Here is a 23,460-nt window from a genome sequence, read left to right as displayed (position 1 = left end):
CGGCAGACCTCTCCTGACCCTCCTGCTGCTCCCCTCAGCAGTGTACATAGTCAGTGGGCCTATTCTGCTCCCCCCTCTGTCTCTGGTGAATCTTCTCACTGCCCCTGTACCTGTGGCCTGTACCCCAGATCTGTATACATAAATAAATAAATCTTTAAAAAGAAAACAAAAAAAATAACCATATCACCTTAAACAGTTTACAGATTCAGTTCAATACTTACAAATCCAGGAGTATTTTCTAGGAAATGGAATAATTACAATATAAAAGATGTATGGAATCACAAAAGTTCTAGAGTAGCCAAAACAAAAAAAGAAGAAAAACAGAGGCATCATTCCTAATTTCAATTTAGAAGTAGCATTCAAAGCTTTTTGGGATTACAATAAAAACAAATACTAATCAATATAATAGAATAGAGAACTGAAAAATAAACCCATATATATATGGACAGTTAGTCTTTGACACAGGAGCCATGATCATATAATAGATAATAGAAAGTGTCTTCAGTTAAGTGGTCCTGGAAAACATGAACAGCCAGCCATATGCAAAACAAAATGATCATCATTCAAATCTATACATAAAAATAATTGACAATGCACTATAGACCTGGATATAACACCTGAAACCATGAAAAAAACATAGATGATATATCTTCTTGATATCAACTGTAGAAGTGAATTTGAGGCTCAACTACAAAATGAGAGAAAAGGCAAAAATAAATAGGACAACATCAAACTAAAGAGCTTTTGCAGCACTAAAGAAATCATCAACAAGCAAAAGGGCAACCTACAGACCATGAAAAATATATTTTCACATCACACATCTGACAAGGGTATAATCTTGTGTGTGTGTGTGTGTATGTATACCTTATGCAAATAAACAACCAAAATCAACCCAATTTAAAAATGAATAAAGGCCCTAAATAAATTTTTCTCTAAAGAAGCCATAGGCACACAAAGTACCAAAAATCACTTATTTTAAAGGAAATAACAAAATCACAATGCAATATCTTCTCATTCCTTGAGATGACCTATATCAAAAAGTCAGAACAATATTCATGAGGAACTGGAGAAAAAACAATACGGATCTACTCTGGTAGCTATTTAAATTGGAAAACTAAAAATGAAAGTACCCGCTTATCTAGCAATACCATTTCTATTTAACCAAAGAATATGAAAACACTAATGTAAAAACATGGATGCTCTAATTCACAGCAGCAATTATTCACAATATCCTGCCCATTGACAAACAGCTCTATAAAGTAGTATATATACTTAATGGAATACTGCTCAGCTATTAAAAACAAAATAGTGCCTTATATAAATCAAAATGAGTGATGATTATACTAAGTGAAATAAGCCAGAAAATAACAAACAATTTCACTCACAGAAAATAAGAAACCAAAGAATACAAAACAAAACAAAAGAGTAACTCTTAGGCTGTTTGAAAACTATAGTATTACCAGAAGGGACAGAGTAGTAGAGGGGATGTATCATAGGGCATTGGCAATAGAGCTTTGGTGGAGAGTGAGTGAAATTATATGCATATATGGTAATGTAAAGTTATACTCTTCAGGAGTAGAAAAAATATTTTTGCATTTTAAGAAATGCAAACTGTATAATTTTCAGCCTTAGTGGCAAGACACTAAATAATATCTACTGAGTTAAATACTTAGTCATCAAGAATGCTAACTTTTTTTTTTAACCATAAACTTTCCTTCTCTATAGTTGTTAATAAAGCAAAGATGATATCAGCTGGAGTCACAGAGGCAGTGTTGAAATTCCTTAAATCTGAAATGCCTCCAGTTCAGTTCAAACTTCTGGGAACATTAAGAATGTTAATAGATGCACAAGGTAAAAGAAAAAAATTTTTTTCAAGTTGGTATGATAGTGTTCTGCCTTTAGCTGTAGATGTTTCAGTGGTGAGTAAGATATTGTACTACCCCTGAAGGTGCAATATGTAAACCCACTGATAATTCAAAAAATAAATAAAGGACCTGTGTTTAGCTTTCAGAATTTTATAATAATAGACATAAAGGGCAAATTAAAGCTGAAAGAGATGGGTGTAGGATTCTAAGTAATTCCCATACTGATTCTAATTAACTTTAAGTAGGAATTACATTGCTCTTGAATAGTACTTGTAATCATAACTTTGGGTTGATTTACTAGCAGTTCCAGTGGGAGTTTTATGCTGGGCATTCCATACCTATTTTTACCTTGTCTTCAAAATTACAACTTTTCAAAAACAGTAAGACTCATACTATTAAAAACTTTGTTTGCAAACAGATATTTTTTTTTTTGTTTTTTATAGAAACAAAAATGGAAATCAATCCTTGGAATTGTTTATTATTTCTGAATTCCAAACCTTTTAGGACTCATTAATTTCACAGAGTCCTTGCCAGAATATTAACTACCAAAGTAAATCAAAACAGTATAAAGCTAACTTTTTAGAAAAAAAAAAAAAGTTATACCGGATATGTATAGTTGCAGTTTTTGCTTTAATACAATTATTTTGTTGTGTTTTTCAGACATTAAATTTCCCTTCACTTTCTTACCTGCTTTTTTTTTTTTAACTAATTACTTTAATTGGATACCTATCAGTAACTGTTTTCTTTATGGTTGCTTTTTTTTCTATAGCAGAAGCTGCTGAACAACTGGGAAAGAATGTTAAATTAGTGGAGCGTTTGGTAGAATGGTGTGAAGCTAAAGATCATGCTGGTGTGATGGGGGAGTCAAACAGACTGCTTTCTGCCCTAATACGACACAGTAAATCAAAGGTAAGTTCCAAGGGAAACTATTCACTAGTAAAAAAACTGAGTCACTTTTTTTGAAATCCTGGTATCATAAGCTTGTGTTTTTATGCATTTCATATACATTCATTAACAATTATATAAACATAATTTTTTTTTTTACTTTAGTTTGTTATATAATATTCAAAGATGAAATTTTGGAATTAAAGATAGTTCAATTCTATTTCTACCATTTACTTGACTGGTGGTCTAGGACACACTATCATGTCCCTGGGGAGATACCAAGAGATGAGTCATAGAGTAGGTTTGCAAGGCAAGATACTGCTGTCTCTTGCAGTTTATTTAGTAATAGTGAACAAGCATGATTGTGATGTGAGAAACAGGGTATAGAAGGATAATCAACTTTATGGGAAAACTATTCAGGGGAGAAAACTATTCATGGGAAAACTTTAATAAGGAATGTAAGGGATGATGTCAGCCACATATGTAGGGAGTTGTACTCCCCTTGCAGGTGTTTAATTTTTCAAGTTACTCCTAGATCGTCTTAGATCCTGACCACACAATCAGTTAATGGCTGCTTAGGTGTCCCAGGCTGCCTATGATGTCAGTCCTTGTCTCAAGGCAGTCATGCAGGAGTGCCTTATCCAGGTCTTTCACAAACACTAAGTACACAGAGAGGCCAAGTGCACACAGGTGCAGAGGCCCTGGGTGGGAGAGAGGCCACATATTTGGTCAAATATTTTCACATCTCTATCTTAATATATGTACAAACAATGAAGATTCCTACATAAAACTATGTGATGATGATTTAGTTTCATATATAAAGTGTTTTCATGCTACCTGGGATGTAGTAAGCTCTCAGTAAATTAAGACTGCTATTTTTATTGCTGCTTTTATTGTTTTTACCACCATCATTACTGGCATCACTTAAACATCTTCACTGAGAAGATAAAAGAATTAAATGAAATCTAGAGAGTATATGATTCCCAGAACTCACAAAGTTTGATAGAATTAATTCTCATGAAGAATCATTTTAGTATAGTATGGCCTATAGATTTATTTGGATGAATGAACAAATAAACTATTGCAAAGATTACAATAATGAGAAACCAGACTAGCAGTTTAGGACTGATTTACTGTCTAGATAATTTGTCATTTACTCTTCTAAATTTTTTAATTTTTTTTTGTAAATTTATATTTATAGAACTGGGGTATAGGCCAAAGGTGTGGTGGATGAGAGGATAGTGGGGAGCAGAACAGGCAAATTGACAAAGTACACTGCTGAAGGTAGCAGCAGGCAGGTCAGAAGAGATCTGCCATGCTATGTGGGTCAACTCCCTGGCCAGGGATCGAACTTGTGCTGCAGTGACTTTGTAGCGCTTCATAATGCAGTACTACACTACAGTCATGTGTGCTCCTCCCATCCCAGTTTTGACCCTATCCCCTTTTCCACCACTGTAGAAAGGATTTTGACACTTTTCTGTAAATTTCATTTATGTAAGATTTTCATTTCTCTCATTTAATCCCCAAAACAAAAGCTTTTGAGTATCTATTAAACATCCATCACTATATAGACTATTTATTTGAAGGCTGTAGAAATGTGGCATAGTACCTTACTAGATATGCATGCATTTGTGTATAAATTTGAAATGATGCAGAACTGCAACTTTAAAAAAAAAAAACTTATTTATTTATACATACAGAACTATTAGTTTGAATTATTTTTAAATTAATTTTAATTATTTTTAAATTTCAAATAGAATCAATGATTCCCATTGAACAGAGTTCTCAAAATATTTCCCATCAAAGAATAACCACCAGAAATTTTCTACAAAAAAGAAAAATGTGGAAAATAATAGTATGGTCAGATTATTTAGGAAAATAAATAATTGCCTTGATATTCACGTAAACCTCAGACTACTATGAAGAAACTTCCATAAATGTACTATTAAACATTGTATATCTTGTTTTTTTGCAAGTTGATCTCTGAACATCCATTGAACACACTTGGGAAATTGCTTCTCTTGGAATAAGCTTTTAAGATAATTAAGCATGAGGTACACATTTCCTAAATTCTTATACTCCTGTTCTCTCTTGTGTTATTCTTAAACGTTGAAAATCCTATTCCTTTTAACTCTGAGTTCTGTCTTAGTGACTCATAGGGTTTTATGCTGCTTTTGTCCTCTTAGGATATTTCTGAATTAACACTATTAGGTAAATTTGTATCATGCTTTGAAAAAGTCTTTTAGGCAAGGACTCTTGTCCAACTTGTTGGAACTTCTGACTAGCTATCAAAAATAGAATAACAAATATTGTTTGCCTCTATAGTAGGTGGTGGCTTAGGGGCCTATGTGAGCTTGTTGTGGGTTGTGAAAGAATCCATGGAGACTGGGAGACTATAATTAAAGACAAATTTATTGAGTTGACTTTTCAAGAGAAATCATGAGCAGAAGTTAAATGACTGATAGGGAAAGTTAGTGGCTATTTACAAAGTGAGAGGAGCTTGAATCTAGCTTTTATACTTTAGTTTCCTTTGCATTGCAATTTCTTTTTGCTCATGTAGCAAGGACTGGCTTAGCTTGTACAGAAGGGATTTAAGAGTGTTGATACTACTGATGGGGTTATTATAGACAGGACATATTGCCAGTGGTTGGGGATTAACGGAGTGCCATCCCAAGTTTCAAAGTTTAATTTACCTCCTGAGTAGGAATATAAAAATTCCTTCTTGTTGAAATAGTCACTTTATTAGACTTTAAAATATTTTCATTACTTATCAACTAAAAACTTTTTAAAACAAATCAATTTAGTAATTCACTCATTCATCCAACATCTGTTTTAAGCCTATAAAAATTAATACACAATTTTTGGTAAGAAATTCAGTAGCTATACCTACATGTAATCTTACAAATTGGTTAATCTCAAATTCAAGCCCATATCAATACATTTCAATGTAATCAATATTATGATACAGTTTCCAACAGTCTTTAACTGCATATATCTTAATAATTAAGAGTAAATTGGCCTTTAGGGTTAAATATGCTACTTTATTAGCATAGATAATTTATTTCAATTACAGATGTATGCAAATTGAGCTTTCCATAAGAAAACTCCTTGAGAAATAGGATTATAAAAACATTGTTTTGAATAACTTTATAAAACTGAATATTTTGAATGACATTATAAAATATCTCCAAATTTTTGCAGACACAGCTAGGGGTTAAAAAAGTTACTAGGGGCCCTCCCTGGTAGCACAGTGGGTTAAAGCACAGCACTGCAAGTTAATGGCAGCCCTGGCCCTGAAGGTGATCCAAATGGAGTGACAGACCTCGCTTGACCTGCCGCTGCTTCCCTGAGCAGTATATTTCAGTAGATCTGCCTGTTCTTCTCCCCACTCTGTCTCTGGTGAATTCTCTCACCACCCCTGTACCTCTGGCCTGCACCCCAGTTCTGTGTGCATAAATAAATAAAATCTTTTAAAAACATAAGATTAAAAAGGTTACTAGGAAGAAGAGTCAATCGTATATTTCCACAGTTTACTCATTAGAAATGAAATAGTTTAGAGAAGCTGAAATAATCTCTGGATTAATATTAAATTTGTATTGGTTAAAATTATTTATAATTTTAGTAGTGTACCTACTCATGCTGTGAAGTGGTTCCTGTAGCCTCTTTTTGTTAATATCTTAAATTTATAATATAACATTAAAATGTACTATTTTGTTTACCACATTTTTAATTAGAGAAATATATTACATTTCTAACTTTTTTGATAATTAATTTTTAATTAAGTAACCCCATTAAGTATCACCACCACAGTTCACCCACCACAGAATCACCTGTATTTTATCATCATTATGCTACAGTCTCTCTTTGTTCTTACCCCTCCCCCAGCCACTCCTCCACTTGGTGTTTAAACCTCTAGTCAGATCTCCAGGGTTAGTTTTCTAGCTTGTCTTCATCTCTTAACTTAGTTGTTTTATATTCCATATAATAGTGATGCCACCCGGTATTTATTTTTCTCCTGATTTTTTTCACTTTGAATTATACTTTCAAGATTCATTCATATTGCTGCACCTGGAATGAATTTAACCTTTTTCATGGCTAAGTTGTACTCCATTGTGTATATATACCACATCTTCTTAATCCACTCATCAGTTCTGGCGCAGCTAGGTTGCTTCCATAATTTATATATAGTAAGTTGTGCTGCAATAAACATGAAGGTGCAAGTTTCCTTTTGAATTGGTGTTTTGAATTTGGGGGATAGATGCCTAGGAGTGAATTTACTGAGTGAATTTTTTGAGATAAGTCCATGCCGCTTTCTTTAGGAGTTGAAGGTTTGATTCCAGCCAGTAGTATATTAGGGTTCCCTTTTCTCTACATCCTCATCAGCACTTATTGTTTCTGGTCTTTACAATATGAGCCATTCTCACAAGTGTTAGATCGTATCTCATTGTGGTCTTCATTTGCATTTCTCTAAGAGTAAGTGACATAAGAGATTGTACATTTTATCATGTGCCTGATGGTCATTTGAATATCTCATTTGGAGAGCTGTCTTGTTTGGTTCTTTGGGTAATTTTTTGATTGGACTATTGGTTTTGATTTTTTACAGTTCTATATATTCTTTGTGTATCTTTGATGTGAGTCTTTTTTCAGATGATGTATGAAAGTACTTTCTCCCATTAACTAGGGTGTCTTTTTGTTTAGTTATGATTTCTTTCAAAACTTTTTGTTTGATATAGTCCCAACTGTTTATGTTCTTTTAATTATTATTATTATTTATTCATTTATTTGTGCATACAGAGTCTTTTGGGCAAGAACTCTTTCAAAGAGGCAAAGTCCTTGACTCTGGTACAGGCCAGAGGCTCAGGGGTGATCCAAATGGACTAACAGGCAAGTCCTTGCCTCTGGTACAGGCCAGAGGCTCAGGGGTGGCGAGAGGCTTCACCAGAGACAGAGTGGGGAGCAGAACAGGCAGATCGACAGATCGACAAAGTACACTGCTGAGAGGAGCGGCGATCAGGTCAGGAGAGGCCTGCCACACCATGTGGTCACCTCTGGGACAGGCGGGAATCGAACTCATGTGGAAGTGGCTTTAAGCTTCTTAGTGCTGTGCTTTAACCTGCTGTGTGACCAGGGAGGGCCTGTTTTCCTTGTTCTTAGCAATGAATCCTGAAGGGCAACACTAAAGCTTATGTCATGAAATGTGCTGCTTATGTTTTCTTTTATTTATTGTATGGCTTCAGATCTACATCCAAGTCTTTTATCCATTTGGAGTGGATCTTGTGTATGTTGTGAGATCCTGGTCCAGTTTCATTCATTTGCATGTAGCTGTTCAGTTTTCCCAACACCGTTTATTGAAGAGGATATCTTGTTTTGAGTATATGTTTTTTATTCCATTGTCATAGATAACTGACCAAATGTATATATTTCTGGACCCTCAATATATTCCAGTATTCTGTTTGCTTTTGTTCCAGTGCCAATCTGTTCTATTATCTGTGGTTTTATTGTACAGCTTGGAATATGGAAGTGTGATAGCTTCATTCTTATTCCTCTGTGTCAAGATTGCTCCTCTTATTTGGAGTCTTTTATGATTCCATATGAATTTCAATAGTACTTGCTCCAGTTCTTTGACATATGTAATTGATACTTTTATTGGGATTGTACTGAATATGCATATTGCTTTGAGTAGAATGGCCATTTTGACAATGTTGAACCCATGAACAGGAAACAATATTTCCATTTCTTTTTGTCTTATTTATTTCAATAATGTCTTACAGATTTCTTTGTATAGATCTTTACCCTCCTTTGTTAGGATTATTCCTAGGCATTTAATGTGGGGGGAAGGTATAATTGTAAATGGGGCCACTTTCTTAATTTCTCTTCCATCTGATGGTGTTTAGGAAGGTAACTGATTTGCATGTGTTTATATTATACCCTGATCATTTCAGTTAGTTTTTTTCTGGAGCCTTAAGGTTCTTTGTATATTGGCATGTCATCCACAGATAATGATATTGTTAGACCTCTTTCCCAAGTTTTATTCTGTTTATCTTTCTGTTGTCTGGTTGCTCTAGCTAGAACTTCCTGAATAGCAATGGTGAGCATGAGCATTCGTCTTATAACAGACGTTAATGAAAAGATTTCTGTTTTTTTTTTTTTTACCATTAAGTATGCTATTTTTTTTTGTAAATGGCTAAAAATATTTTAAGTTATGTTCTGATATCCCCAATTTTTCCATGGTTTTCAATATAAATGGAGGTTGGATTGTATGAAGTGCTTTCTGAGCATATCTTGATATGTTTATATGGTTTTAAATCTCTCTTTTTGTTGATTTCTTTTATTATATTGATTGATTTTGGGATGTTGAACCATCCTGTATTCCTGGTATGAATCCCATTTGGTCAAGGTGTATGATCCTTCTAATGCATGTTGAAATCAAGCTTATCAGGATTTTATTCAGGAATTTTTCTACACAGGTTCACTAAGGAGATTTGATTGTAATTTTCTCCCTTGTGTGTTCTCTTTCTTGATTTTGGTTTGAGGGTAATATTCACCTCATAAAGAATATTTTGAAATATTCCTCCTTTTGTGAGTTTTTGCAATAGTTTGAATAAAATGGCTGTCAGTTCATCTGTGAAGGACTTGTGAAGCCATCGATAACTTTCCTAGGTTATTGAATTTGTTAGCATATAGATGTTCATAATAGTATCTGTCTTCTTAATTTCTGCAGCATCAGCTGTGATTTCTCCTTTTCCAACTTGGATTATTTGAGATTTACTCTCTTTTTTTCTTAGTGACCTTTGTTAAAAATTTGTCTGTTTTACTTCTTTTTCTTGAAGAACCTGATTTGGTTTCATTGATCTTTAGGGTTGTCTTTTTTAAACTAACTTACCTTTGTTTTGACTTTCAATGTATTTTTCAATTGCCTTTTCAATTTGTTCATTTTCTAATTCCTCAAAGTTGAGAAAGTGGTTTTTCGAACTCTTTCTTGCTTCTTGATGTGGGCCTTTATTGCTATATTTTTCTTTTACTGCTTTTGCTATGCTCCAATATTTTGTGTGCTCATTTTCATTTGCTTAACCATATTTTTTAATTTCTTCTTTGATATCCTCATTAGCATAGTGGTCCTTCAGCAGTATTTTGTTCAGTCTCCCTATACTAAAAGAGTTGTTATGATAGTTGATTTCTACTTTGAGAACGTTCTGGCCTGAGAAAATGCTGGGTTTTATTTCAGTTTGCATGAGATCATTGTTATTTGTTTTACCTGCCAAAGTGTGGTCTATTCTGAAAAATACCCCATGTGCACTGGAGAAAAATCTGTATTCTGCTTTCCTTCAGTGAAGTATCCTGTATATGTCAATAAGGTTCAAGAGGTCTAATTCTCTACTTAAGGCTATTATTGTATCCTGTTTATTTTCTATCCATTGGTGAGTGGGGTGTGACCACAAATGATTACAAATATGTCATTTACAGTGTTTGTTTTCAGAGTTGATAGTAGTTGCCTAATAATATGTTTTGGTACACTCCTTCATTTGGTTGCTAAGTGTTTTGACTTCTTGATTTTCTGTTCTCTTTAATCATTATACAATATTTCTGTATCCCTTGAGACTTTTAAACTGGAAATCTATTTTGTCTGATATAAGTATGGCTATCCCTGCTTTCTTTAGAGACTTACTTGCTTGTTAGGATTGTTTTTCCAACCCTTTTCTTTTAGCTAAGTTTATCTTTGAAATTTTGGTGTGTCTACTGGAGACAGCAGAGGTTGGATTCTGTTTCCAGATCTAACTGGATACTCTGTGTATATTAATTGGTGAGTTCAGTCCATTTATGTTTAGTCATTATTGATATGTGGTTGTTCATTGCTGCCATTTTATTCTTAATTTTTGTGGCTCAGTCTATTTATTTAGTTCTTTGTGTATGTTCCTTTTTTTTTTTTAATTTAAATGTGTAAGCACCTTTCAATATTTTTGGAGAGGTGGTTTAGTGTTTGTAATATCCTTGAGCGTCTTTGTGTCTCAAAAGGCCTTGATTCTTTCCTCACATATGATGAGGATAGCAGGATAGAATATTCTTGGCTGGAAGGTTTTCTCTTTAAGTGTTCAGAATACACCATTCCATATCTCTTCATTCAGTGTTTCTTCAGAGAAGTCTGATGTTAGCTTCATCAAAGTAGCTTTAGTTATTATCTCCTTCCATACATTTGCCAGCTTCAGTATCTTTCTTTATATTAAATCTTAGAAATTTCACTTTTATGTCTTGCAGTTGATCACATTTTATTTAAGTATGCTGTGGATCTTTTTACCTCCCTATATTTATATATCTTTTCCCTTCTCAAGGTCAGGAAGGGAACCTTCCTCCATTATTTCTTTCAATGCATTTTCTGTTCCTCTTTCTCCCTGTCCCTTCAGCCCCAGAATTCTCATTATTCTTATGTTGCCTTTTCTCATGGATTTAAATAGTTCTCAGCCATTTCTTTTTTTTTTTTTTAATTTTATTTTCCTTCTCTACCAAAGTTGATTGTACAGCTGCCTCTTCACTGACTCCTTGTTCCACTTGGTTTTATTCTTTATTTTATATATATATAAAATAAAATGAACATTGTTGTTCATTTTAGTGTTTGCTATCACTCTCCCCCACTGTCCTCACCGTAGTCCCCCACATTCCTCCCTCCTTCTGATCCCTCCTTCCCCTCCACTGTAGGAGCTCTCTGGTTATAAGTATATTTTTGTTTTGTTGTATTGTATTTTATAATAACAATACACTCCCCCCCCCACCATGTCTTACTTGGTTCTCTTAAATTCCTCCTATAAGTGAAACTGATATATTTTTTTCCTTCTGACTTATTTCACTGAGCATAATCCCTTCCAATTCTATCCATGTTGCTGTGAATGGCATGAGTTTATCTTTTTTGATTGGTGAGTAGTATTCGATTGTGTGTGTGTACACACATATATACACATATATATACATATATATATATAGTACACATATATACACATATACACACATACACACACACATATATATATTATGTGATGTGTGTGTGCAATATATATATATATTATATACCACATAATATATATATATATACATATACATATATATATATACATATATATATACACACATACACACACACACACACACACACATATATATATATAAAATACATAATCTTGATCCAATAATCTAGTTTTGGGCATTTGGGTTGTTTTCAGGATTTACCTATTGTAAGTAGTGCTACAATGAATTAGTGTTTTTTAGTGTTTTTGTGTCTTTTGGGTAGATCCCTAGGAGTGGAATTGCTGGGTTGAATTTTTTAGTAGCTAGAACTTGGTTCTATTCTACTTCCACATCTTTGTCTTGAGTTTTTGATCTCATGTATTTCTCATTTGATATCCTCCATTTTTATCTTATTTAGAGCTTCATGTCATCCCTTCAGTTTGTTGATGTAATTTCTAAAGATATTCATTTGTTTTTCTACATTTTCTTTGATTTCTTTGAATTTCTTTATCATTGGGGTTCTAGTAGTTTGTTCTCTCTCTGTTGTTCTCTGTCACGTGGGCACTCAGGGTGCCATTTTTTGAGTTTTTTTTTTTTTCCTGCCATTTGATATATTTGGAACTTTGCTATTGTATGTTGGGTTTCCTATGGGCATGGTTCCTGCTCCCTCTTTAGTCAGTGTTCTCACCTACCTGTACAATCTTACGTTGGGGTCACATGGATGGGTGTGAGGGCTCTGGCCACTCTGGCTCATTCCTTGAGCCAGATCTGGTAAGATCTGTGGTTTTACCAGTTTGTGCAGGTGTTGGTGGGAATCTTGTAGAAGTTGTAAGTACTCTGTAGGGCCAGGGGCCCCGTAGAAATAGCAAGACTTCTGCAATCTGGGCTGCACTGGCTTTGTCCTCTGGCAGGTTACAAAGCCTTTGCTGGTCTGGGTAGGAACTGGTTTCATCTCACCAGGGCTCTGACTTTTCTGGCAGAAATCCAACATTTGAGCAGGCACTGGCATGTTCAGGCAGGTGCTGCAAGATGTCTGCTGGTCTATATGGGGCCTTACTGGCTCTCATGCAAAGTCAGGAGGTTTCTGGACACTCTGGCTCCCTGACAGTGGAGGTTCTGCATCTTACCTATACCTCAGATATATTTATAGAGTCTTCTCAGATCAGACTAAGTGACTATCTTTGTATCCACTATGATGAATTCAGTACATGTATTTTGCATCGATCACAAGTGGGTAAGAATACATACTTGGTTGTCAGACTGTCTGAATCTGAATTTTTGATTTTTACCAGTTAATCACTGACTTTGGGCAAATTTTGTAACTGAATATGAGGTTCAATTTCATTTATAAAATGGACTATCTAACAAGTAGGATTTCAGGTAAGGATAAAAATTAGGTAGTATCTGCAAACTATCAAGGGTATATCTGATGGTCTGTAATGGGTAACTACTATATTTTAATTCTTTTTTTCTCATGAATGCAGTACTACAACCACTTATTTTTAATTTTTCATTTTGTTTGAGAAAGAAATTCCATAAGGTATTCCATAAACTGTTAAGTAAGTGTCATTTGAAGTAGAGGGAGAAAAGGCGGGTATTTTAGTAGAAAATAATGAGAGAATGAAAAGTAAGGGGCTTAGGTTAAAGGGAGACTATTTATCTTTGGTGCACAAATTTCCTTCACTCATTCTCTGTGAACTAAAGTGAAATTTTCAGTATGAATCACAAAATAGAATATGAAATAACAACTTAGGAGCCTTTCCTAGGATTACATATCTCTTGTGTTATATTTTATAAGTTATTTGTTTTTATGAAAGTCTTAACTAATTTTAAGACTTCTGCATCAATTTCACATAAACTACCATGAAGTAAACAGTATATTCTTTTCATTAAAAAGGAGTTAATGATAATTTTTCACTTTCTAAAAGAGGTCAGTGAGAAAGGTCTTCTGAGATGCTGAAACATTACTCCCATTAAAACTGAGTATATGACATTTGATCACTAATCAATGTAAGCACAATGCAAAGATACCGTGTAGATATTTCATGACAATTTCTTAAAAATTTACGTATGATGAAAGCATAAAGGAAACCCTTTCCCAAATGTTCTAGAAAATTAGTTTGAAAAATATTTCTAACTATAGTTAGTTTTATATAGCTTAAGTCACATCAGGCTTTGTCCTCTGGGAGATTACAAAATCTCTACTTCAAAATCTTAAAACTAAATAGCAAAGAAAACTTAAAAATAGTCTTACTCAGACTTTCCATTAAATTGTGTTTAATCCAAGGTATTTAAGGCAATAAAGCCCTCAATGGGATGAAGAAAAAAGTGGAAATAAATGTAACCATTTTTAATCTTAACTTTTCCATGTTTTCTTTTTTATATATGCTATAAATGTGATAACTTTGTAACATAAAACCTACAAGATATACATGTACTGTATTCCAACATGAATAAAGTCACTGATATGCAATAATTTGCTTATTTGTCTCAAACCCACTGCCTCTATTGCCTTTGGATAATACAGCTATAGTCATAATATAGGTAATATTAGATGATATAAAATTGCTTATTTTATCTTAAACCTACTGCTTCTATTGCCATTGGTGAATAGTCATCGTAAGAAAAGAGGAAAACAGAAATTTTTCATTTAAGTTCTATTCATATCTCTTTGTATATAATCCACTTCTCAAATTTGTCATATCCATTCAAAGGGTAAAATCTACCAAAAGAGGTGGGAGGTGAGGCACTTTATTCAGAGCATGTGGAGAATAACTTTCTAATGCTATTAAAGTATTTGAGAAAATAACTTTTTTAATTCTAATTTTATTCTGTCTTCTCATTGATAAGAATTGCAATGACCTTTTTCATTTAGATAATTTGTCATATCTTAATGAATTTATTTAAAAATAAAGGATTTATAAATTTCTTCAATGAAGAATAAAAAATTAAGTTTAAATGTAATGATTTATATAGGATGCTGTGAAAAAAATCACTCAACTTAATGATTCGACTGTAAATGGAGATTCTTTAGATTTAAAATTAAGCATATTTATTTATATTACATGTAGGATGTAATTAAAGCCATTGTACAGAGTGGTGGTATCAAGCATCTAGTTGCTATGGCAACTAGTGAACATGTGATAATGCAGAATGAAGCTCTTGTTGCTCTGGCACTTATAGCAGCTTTAGAATTGGGTAAGTACACCAGTGATTGCCTCATTTTCTCTGTTATTATTTTGGATTGAAGGAAGCAAAGATGTGAAATAGAAGTCAGACTGAACCTGGCAAATACCAATGTCTGTATTGATATCTAATTATTTGGAACATATCATTAGATTGTCACCATAGGTGTCCATTTTAGTTATGCTTTTGATATCATTTTCAGGGCAGTGTTTTAAAGTTAGTTTGAATCATAAACATTATCTCATTTAGAGAACAAAAAACATTTTCAGCAGGCCTCATGAAGAAAAGAAAATATAAGGGAACAACAAATATAGAGTTTGCTACTCTATCAATGTTACAGACTTCCATTTCTACTATTGATTTTCTCGTTAATCTATCACTGTGGTTTCTATTGCTTTATAGCTTTGCCTTTATTCTAAATTCTCAGCTGTGTATATCACATTCAAAAGCAAAGTCTAAATAATTCAGTTATTTTCTTCTGTCTAACATATAGCAACTTTGTTGCTCAGAATTCCTCAGGTAAAAATATAGCCCATAGACATCCAGTTTATGATATCAGTCTGTGGCTCAGATACCAATTATGATACAACTGGAGTCAATTAGAGCCACATATCCTATGTTAAAAGCTGTGGCTGCCCTTACACAAGGAGAGCTATAAACTTAGTACGCATGACTGGTCCAGTTCAAATGAACCATTTGAGTAATAATGTCTACTGGTCACCGCTTATATCCCAGTGATTATGTACGTAATTTTTACACTGAGACAAATGGACTCATTTGTCAAGCTAAAAGTTAAGGTTAGTGTATCTGCCATGAGTTTCAGATTTACTCAGATTTGTGATATGGAAGATTTGAGCTTTAGCTCTCTTAAAGTGTTGTAAATTTTAAAACAATCTATTAAACAATCTATTAAAGATTTACTATAAGTAGGGTGTATAATTTATTTGAATTTTTAATTTAAAAACCTTCAAGAAAATATTTGGTGACTTTGGTCTATCATTAGAGATGCTATGAAGGTAAGATCAAACCCTGTGATTTCCCAAATACCAAAAGACTATACTATGTAGGTCAATATAGAAATCCAGACACCTTTAAGGTGAAAAGACTGTGATAAAGAGATGAGAATGATGATGACATTTTATAATATAGTGGGTCCATGATCTTATTTTCAAAGGACAAAAGTGATGAAGCAATTCCTTGCCCTCCCAGCATGGGGTGCATCTGGTTTTAATCCCTTCATAACTAATATCTTCCAAACAAGCTTCCTATCAGTATATATTTGCCTGGGTCTGCTCAGTTTATCTCATAAAACTATATAAAATGACAGTAAGTACATTTCTGTTACCAATCAGTGTTCCCTAGGGTTCTTGACCTAAGATAAGGTACGACATTTAATCCATACTGCCTTTTAAAACACAGCACATTTGAAAACTGTATTTCTCTTGTTTGGTATCCTTGTAAGCTGTTTGATATTAAGGAATTCTTACAAAATGTATAAATTTAGTATAAACACTATAAACTTAGTATGCATGACTGGTCCAGTTCAAATGAACCATTTGAATATTAATGTCTACTGATCACCTCTTATATCCCAGTGATTATGTACATAATTTTTACGCTGAGACAAATGGACTCTTTGTCAAGCTCAAAGTATTAAAACAACTTTGTAGATGTAGAGTTTTATTAGATGTAAGAAATAATAGAAAATTTTTGCCTACTTTGCCCAGTCTCTCAATGATAACATTTTTATAAAACATGTTGTATATCTCAGCCATCAGTATAATTTACCTACTTATTTTAGATTTCCTGTTGTGTATATCAAGTTCTGTCTAGTTCTATGACTTCCAAAATTTTTGTATACACCACCACAGTTAAGATGCTGTATTCAGCATTACAAAAATCTCTGTTTATAAGCTATACCCAGTACCTCTAATTGCTACCTCCTACATTGCTTCTAGCCACTGGAAACAACTTATATACCCCTCTTTTTCCAAGATTTATTTCATTTCAAAATGTTATGTATGGTGTCTCTTTAGAATTTACTTTATTTTTGCTCATTTGCCCATTCAATTTGTTTTTATTGATAGTTCAGAGGTTTTTACTTCTGAATAATGTTATGTACATAATGAAATTAGTTTATCTATTCACTTGTTAAAGCACATCTGGGCTGATTCCAGTTTAAAAATAAAGTTGCTATGAATATTCATGTATAGGCTTTACATGACCATACATTTTCATTTCTCTAAGAGTACAGTTGCTGTGTTTCATGGTGGTTGCTTAATTTTAAGAAACACACATTTTCCAGAGTAGACATCATTTTACATTCCCACTAGCTTTTTGTTGAGTAATTTTTCTCTTCATCCCTCATCAATATTTGGTGTTCATTTTGATACTTGTGATAAAGATAACTCATAATAGTACATAATGTGCTATTATACCATCGTTTCTGCCTTTGTACAGGTTTGTTTGACATTTTGCAAACATTTAATGTTTAACTCTTAAAGGAATGCTTTAATAGTGAGTTTTAAGCCTAAACTCCTGAAATGTCTGCTGAATTCTAGTTAACTCTTCACTTGTAACAAAGTCTGAATTTGTGGTAACATCATTTATCTAGGTCATTATTATCACTCCCTTTGGAAAGTTTCAAATGCTTCCTTTCTAGAAAGAAAAGCTGATTTAGCTAGGTTGTACAGGTTCATACATAGTGGATATAATTGATACTTCCATTGCTTCATATTTTAGGCACTGCTGAGAAAGATTTAGAAAGTGCTAAACTTGTACAGATTTTACACAGACTACTAGCAGATGAATTAAGTGCTCCTGAAATCAAATATAATTCGATGGTCCTTACCTGTGCTCTCATGGGATCTGGTAAGTATTCTATTATTTGATGTCCTACAACATATGGTTGGCATTAAATATTAAACATAAATATAAAATAATAGCAGGCAGTGGCTTCGGATTTTAAAAGCATTAGTTTGTGGAGTATGTCAGACTGATTTTCATTTATTTTTATTTTTAAAGATTTATTTATTCATGCATATAAAACTAGGGTACAGGCCAGAGGTGTTGGGGAGTGAGAGACTTCACCAGAGACAGAGTGGGGAACAAAACAAGAGGACTGTCTGACATATATTGCTAAAAGCAATAGGTGAGACAGGAGAGGTCTGCTTCACCGAGTGGATCACCTCCCTGGCTGAGTATTGAACTCGTACAGCAGCTGTGTATAGCTTCATAGTACTGTGCTTTTTCATCCCTTTGGCCACCAGGGAGGGCCAATACTAATCTTTAGATTGAAGATAATCTGAAAATTATTACTATAATAATAAATAATGTCATATAGCAAGAAATATGAAAATCAATTATAGGTATTATAAAGCTAATATGCCCTAAAATAGTATTTTAGTAATACTATAAAATGATATTTTATATACCCTAAAATAGTATTTCTGTAATGAACAAATTCTTGTTTTATGCACTATGGTAATACTGAGATATTGGTTCAAGAAGTCATTTCTATAACTTGGTGTGTGTTTTATGGACACTTGAAATCTATTCAGTTCTCCATTCATAAAATAGAGAATTCTATGTCAGTTAAATCCTTTTGATTAGTGGTGTTTTCTATATTCTTGTTGATTTTTCTTACTAATGATTCTGTCAGTTATTGACAGGAGTTGCCAGCTCTAGTTGTGGGTTGTCTGTATTTCCTTTCACTTTAAAGGTCTGTCACTTTATGCTTTATAGTTACAGTTCTGCTTGTGCGTAGGTACCCAGCATTAGGATTGTTGTGTATCCCTTTCTGATACATTGATCTTTCTATTATTATGTTCCTCTGGTTTTGGTAGTTTCTTTGCTGTGTGGTTGACTTTATTTGTCACTAATATATACTTACTTTCAATGACATTTTTTATTTTAATTTCCACCTGCTGTGTTGTATTTGAAGTATCTAGTTATGTTTTAATTTATTCTATCAATCCCTTTTAACTATGTATTTAATGATTAGTTTTTAATAATGTTTTTACATTTAATATAATGATTGACAAATTATGATTTAAGTCTGCAATTTCACATTTTGTGTTTTGTTTCTCTTCTCTCTTCTGATGCATTTGCATATCTTAGCCTTTTTAAAGTCCCATAGTTTTAGACTTTTTTTTTTAAAGATTTATTTATTTGTGCATACAGAACTGGGGTACAGGCCAGAGACTCAGGGGTGGCGAAAGACTTCACCAGAGACAGAGTGGGGAGCAGAACAGGCAGATCGATGAAGTACACTGCTGAGGGGAGCAGCAGACGGGTCAGGAGAGGTCTGCCACGCCATGTGGTCACCTCCGGGGCAGGCGGGAATCTAAGGCATGCGGAAGTGGTTTCAGCTTCTTAGTGCAGTGCTTTAACCCGCTGTGCCACCAGGGAGGGCCAGTTTTAGACTTTTTAAAGTCCCATAGCTCTGGCTTATTTACTTTGGTTCTCAGTATCTCAGTATGTTGTATTTATCTACATCTTAACTGGTATTGCCAGGTTCCTATTTTCAAAGCATTTCTTTTCTGCTTAAAGAATTCTACTTAACCATCCTTTTAAGATTAGGTCTGCTGTTGACAACTTCTCTTAATCTTCCCTTTATTTGATAATGTCTTCCTTTATCCTTTCATTCCTGAATGATATTTTAGTATAAAATTCTGAGTTGACAATTAACATTCATTTTACACTTGAAAACTATTGTGCTACTTTTTTTTCTGGCCTCCATGGTTTTGAAATGCAAGGCTGAGGGGAAAATGTCATAGCGGCCCCTCATCCATGTGTTTATGACTGCATTACAGGACAAACTCAACCTCAGGATTCAACAATAAGGTTTATTTGCAAAGAGGAGAGAGATAAAGAAATCAGGAGAAAGTATAGAGTTAGAGACAGGATTAGAGGTAGCAATGGTTAGGCAGTGGTTTGAAAAAGAGATCATATGTGAAGCAGTGGTTAGGCAGTGGTTTGAAAAAGAGATCATATGTGAAGGTTGAAGACCTGCAAAGTTCTTGAAGGTCTGTGAAGGCCTGTGAAGGTTTGAGATAACTACATAGGATTGTCATACGTTTGTTGTAAAGGTCTATAAAAGTTGTCTTTGAGGTAGCACTACAGTAATCAGCACCAGCAGCCTGAAGGCTGGTTTGGGGAGCACTGGACTCCACACTATACCAGAAGTAGTAGCACTGCACCAGAAGTAGTGGTGCTAGAAATGTAGGAAGTTTCAGCTCTTAGAAATGCTAGTGTCTTTTAGAGACACTTAATAGCAACAGTTTCATTCAGTAGGTTCTATTGGATGTCAAATCTGCAAAGGTGCTATAAGACAGAGCCAGTATTACAGCTCTACAGATGTCTTTCCAGGAGAGAGTATGGTTGAAGCTGATTAAAATCTAGCTTAAGGGACTTCCAGAAGATGGAGGCAGAGTAAAGACGCCCAGATCACTGCGTCCAGGCTTGCATAGGAATTAAGGACTGAAAACGGACTATAGACTTACTTACTGAGAGTTTCAGCCCAAAGGAAAACTCCTGGATTCACTAGAAGGTAGATAACTGAGGGGGAATCCGCGATTGGGGAGCTCCCTCCTGGGAACTCCCAGGAAAACCCAGGCTCCTGGAAGTTTGTTGGGCTTCAGGAGCCCTTTTGCCCCACGCTAAATGCTGGAGGTAAATGGGGACTGCTCATACAGTGAGTGGAGCCCAGGCTGCTGAAAGACTGCAGATCTGATCCATAACTCCTGGGTACAGGGAAAAACCACTGAAACTGCAGACCCTATTGGGAGTGCCTGAGCACCACGCAAAGCCGCTGATCAGCTTGACCAGCTCCAATGGCAAAGATGGCGGCAGAATAAAGACTCCAAGACGACTACATCCAAACTCACACGGAATTATATAAAAACAGACTATAGACTTACATGCTACGAGTTTCAACCCAAATGAGAATGCCCTGGACTCACTAGAAGGAAAATAACTGAGGGAAAACCAGGATGGGGGGTGCCCATAATGGAAGCTGCACAGGCAGTATTAGCTGAGCCCTGCAACTCTGATCTGGGAATGCCAGTGGCTTCCTACTCTCTCGGCTCCTTTAAAAATCTAGGTGCCTACAGTGGGTTAAATCACTGCACTAAGAAGCTTAAGACACTTCTGCATGAGTTTGATCCCCGCCTGCACCAGAGTAGGTCCAAATGGCTTGGCAGACCTCTCCTGACCTGCCCGCTGCTCCCCTCAGCAGTGTACTTTGTGGATCTGCTGTTCTGCTCCCCACTCTGTCCCTGGTGAATCCTCTCACCCTCGGCATCTCTGGCCTGTACCCTAGTTCTGTATGAATAAATAAATAAACCTTAAAAAAATAATAATACATAGGCGCCTAGATGCAGGAAGCACTGAAGGGGAAACTGCCTGCAGCGGTAGCTACTGCTGCTCAGCAGCTTTTGCCCCACCACTGCTACAACCCTGGAGATAAACTGAAACAAATCAGCTAGGGAAAAGAAACCAAATTGTGGGAAAAAGCTGCATCTTGAACCAGAGACCCGAGGATATACTGCAGAAGTGTTGCTGACCTTTGCCCTAGCAGCCGCAGATGTGTTGTGCTCCTTTGTCAACAAATCAGCACCCTCAAAGGCACAGAAAAAAGAGAATTAAAAAAGAAAAAGAGAAGTAAAAAGGAAAAGGAATGAGGAAACACATCAAGAGCTATCTGACACCATTAGGAAAGGAAGTATCAGAGTTATTTGTATCCCAGAAGGCGAAGACAAAGGCCAAGGGATTGAGAAATAGAACAGGGATAATAGAAGAGAACTTCCCTAATTTAAAGAAGGAGATGAAAGTAGACATCCAAGAAGCAAGAAGAACCCCAAACTACCATGATGAGAGGAGAAAAACAGATAGATATATTATAATAAAAATTGCAAGATAAAAGATAATGAGAATGACAAGAGGGAAGAAACAAATAACCTACAAAGGGAAACCGATCCGGATGACATCAGACTTCTCTGAAGAAACACTACGGGCAAGAAGAGAATGGAGGGACATTCTTAACAAACTCCAAAGCAATAAATGCCAACCAAGAATACTCTACCCTGCGAAGCTCTCCTTCCTCTACAAAGAGGAATACTCTACCCTGCGAAGCTCTCCTTCCTCACGAAGAAAGAATAAGGACATTCTCAGACAAACAGAAACTCCCCAATTTCTTCATGACTAAATCCCCACTCCAAAAACTGGTACAAGAAGCCCTCAAACCAAATCCAACAGGAGAATGAACAAGAACAGTTCAAAACAAGGAATAATAAAAATACAGAAGGACCATAATGGCAAAATGTAGGTGTCAGTATACCAATATTATCTCTTAATGTAAATGGCTTAAACTCATCAGTAAAAAGACACAGAGTTCCAGGATGGATTACAAAACAGAAACCATCATTCTGCTGTCTACAGGAAACACATCTAACTACAAAAGATGAAAAGAGACTGAAAATAAAAGGATGGAAAACAATCCTACAAGCAAATGGGCCAAAAAAAGAAAGCAGGAACTGGTAAACTTATATCAGATCATATAGACTTCAAACTAAAATAGGTTAAAAGAGATACAGAAGGCCGCTACATTATGATTAAGGGGACAATACAACAAGAAGAAATAACAATCATTAATATATATGCACCAAATGAAGGAGTACCAAAATATATCAGGAAACTACTGCCATCCATGAAAATGTTTATCAGAGAGAATACATACATAGTAGGAGACTTCAGCATGCCACTCTCAACAATGGACAGATGAACAAGACAAAAAATAAGTAAAGACAAAAAAACTCTGAACAAGGATCCGGACAACATGGGTCTAGTGACTAGTGAATATCTATAGAATACTGCACCCCAGAAAATCTGAGTACACATTTTTCTCAAATCCACGTGGATCATTCTCTAGGATTGACCACATACTGGGTCACAAGATAAATATAAATAGATACACTAAGATGGAAATCATACCAACTATTTTCTCCAACCACAAAGGAAGCAAACTAGAAATAAACCATATGAAGAAGGCAAGAAACCCACCTACCACGCGGAGACTAAAACCCACACTACTGGAAGACCATTTGGATCGATGACATCAAAGAAGAAATTAGAAAATACTTAGAGAAGAATGACAATGACAACACAAGTCTCCAAAACATATGGGACACATTAAAAACAGTTATAAGAGGAAAATAAATAGCAATACAAGCTCACATAAAGAAACAAGAAATAGCTCAAAGAAACAACTTTATGTCCCACCTTAAAGAATTGGAAGAAGAACAACAAAATAACCCAAACAAGAAATAATAAAAGTCAAATCAGAAATAAATGAAATGGAAGTCAAGAAAACAGTCCAAAAAATCAATGAAACCAAAAGTTGGTTCTTTGAAAAAATAAACAAGAGAGACAGGCCACTAGCCAGACTCACAAAGAAAAAATAAGAGAAAGCACAAATAAACAGAATCGAAACGAAAGAGGAGAAATCACAACAAACCCAGCAGGAATCAAA

General features: G+C 34.8%; 1 protein-coding gene across 1 annotated transcript in view; it reads left to right on the top strand.

Annotated features, from left to right (window-relative positions):
• The window catches only part of RAP1GDS1 (RAP1, GTP-GDP dissociation stimulator 1), a 240,555-nt gene that overhangs the window by 203,716 nt on the left and 13,379 nt on the right, over positions 1-23,460 (top strand). Inside the window, exons 11-14 of the mRNA XM_012724148.1 lie at positions 1,726-1,851; positions 2,635-2,774; positions 14,816-14,942; positions 17,673-17,801. Coding sequence (XP_012579602.1) covers positions 1,726-1,851; positions 2,635-2,774; positions 14,816-14,942; positions 17,673-17,801 — 522 coding nt within the window. The remainder of the gene's footprint in view (positions 1-1,725; positions 1,852-2,634; positions 2,775-14,815; positions 14,943-17,672; positions 17,802-23,460) is intronic.

This window comes from Condylura cristata, unplaced genomic scaffold (assembly GCF_000260355.1).
Source record: "Condylura cristata isolate star-nosed mole 26May11 unplaced genomic scaffold, ConCri1.0 scaffold00012, whole genome shotgun sequence".
Classification (NCBI taxonomy): Eukaryota; Metazoa; Chordata; class Mammalia; order Eulipotyphla; family Talpidae; genus Condylura; species Condylura cristata.
The sequence above is the reverse complement of the archived record's forward strand: the minus strand, read 5'-3'. Positions and strand labels throughout refer to the sequence as shown.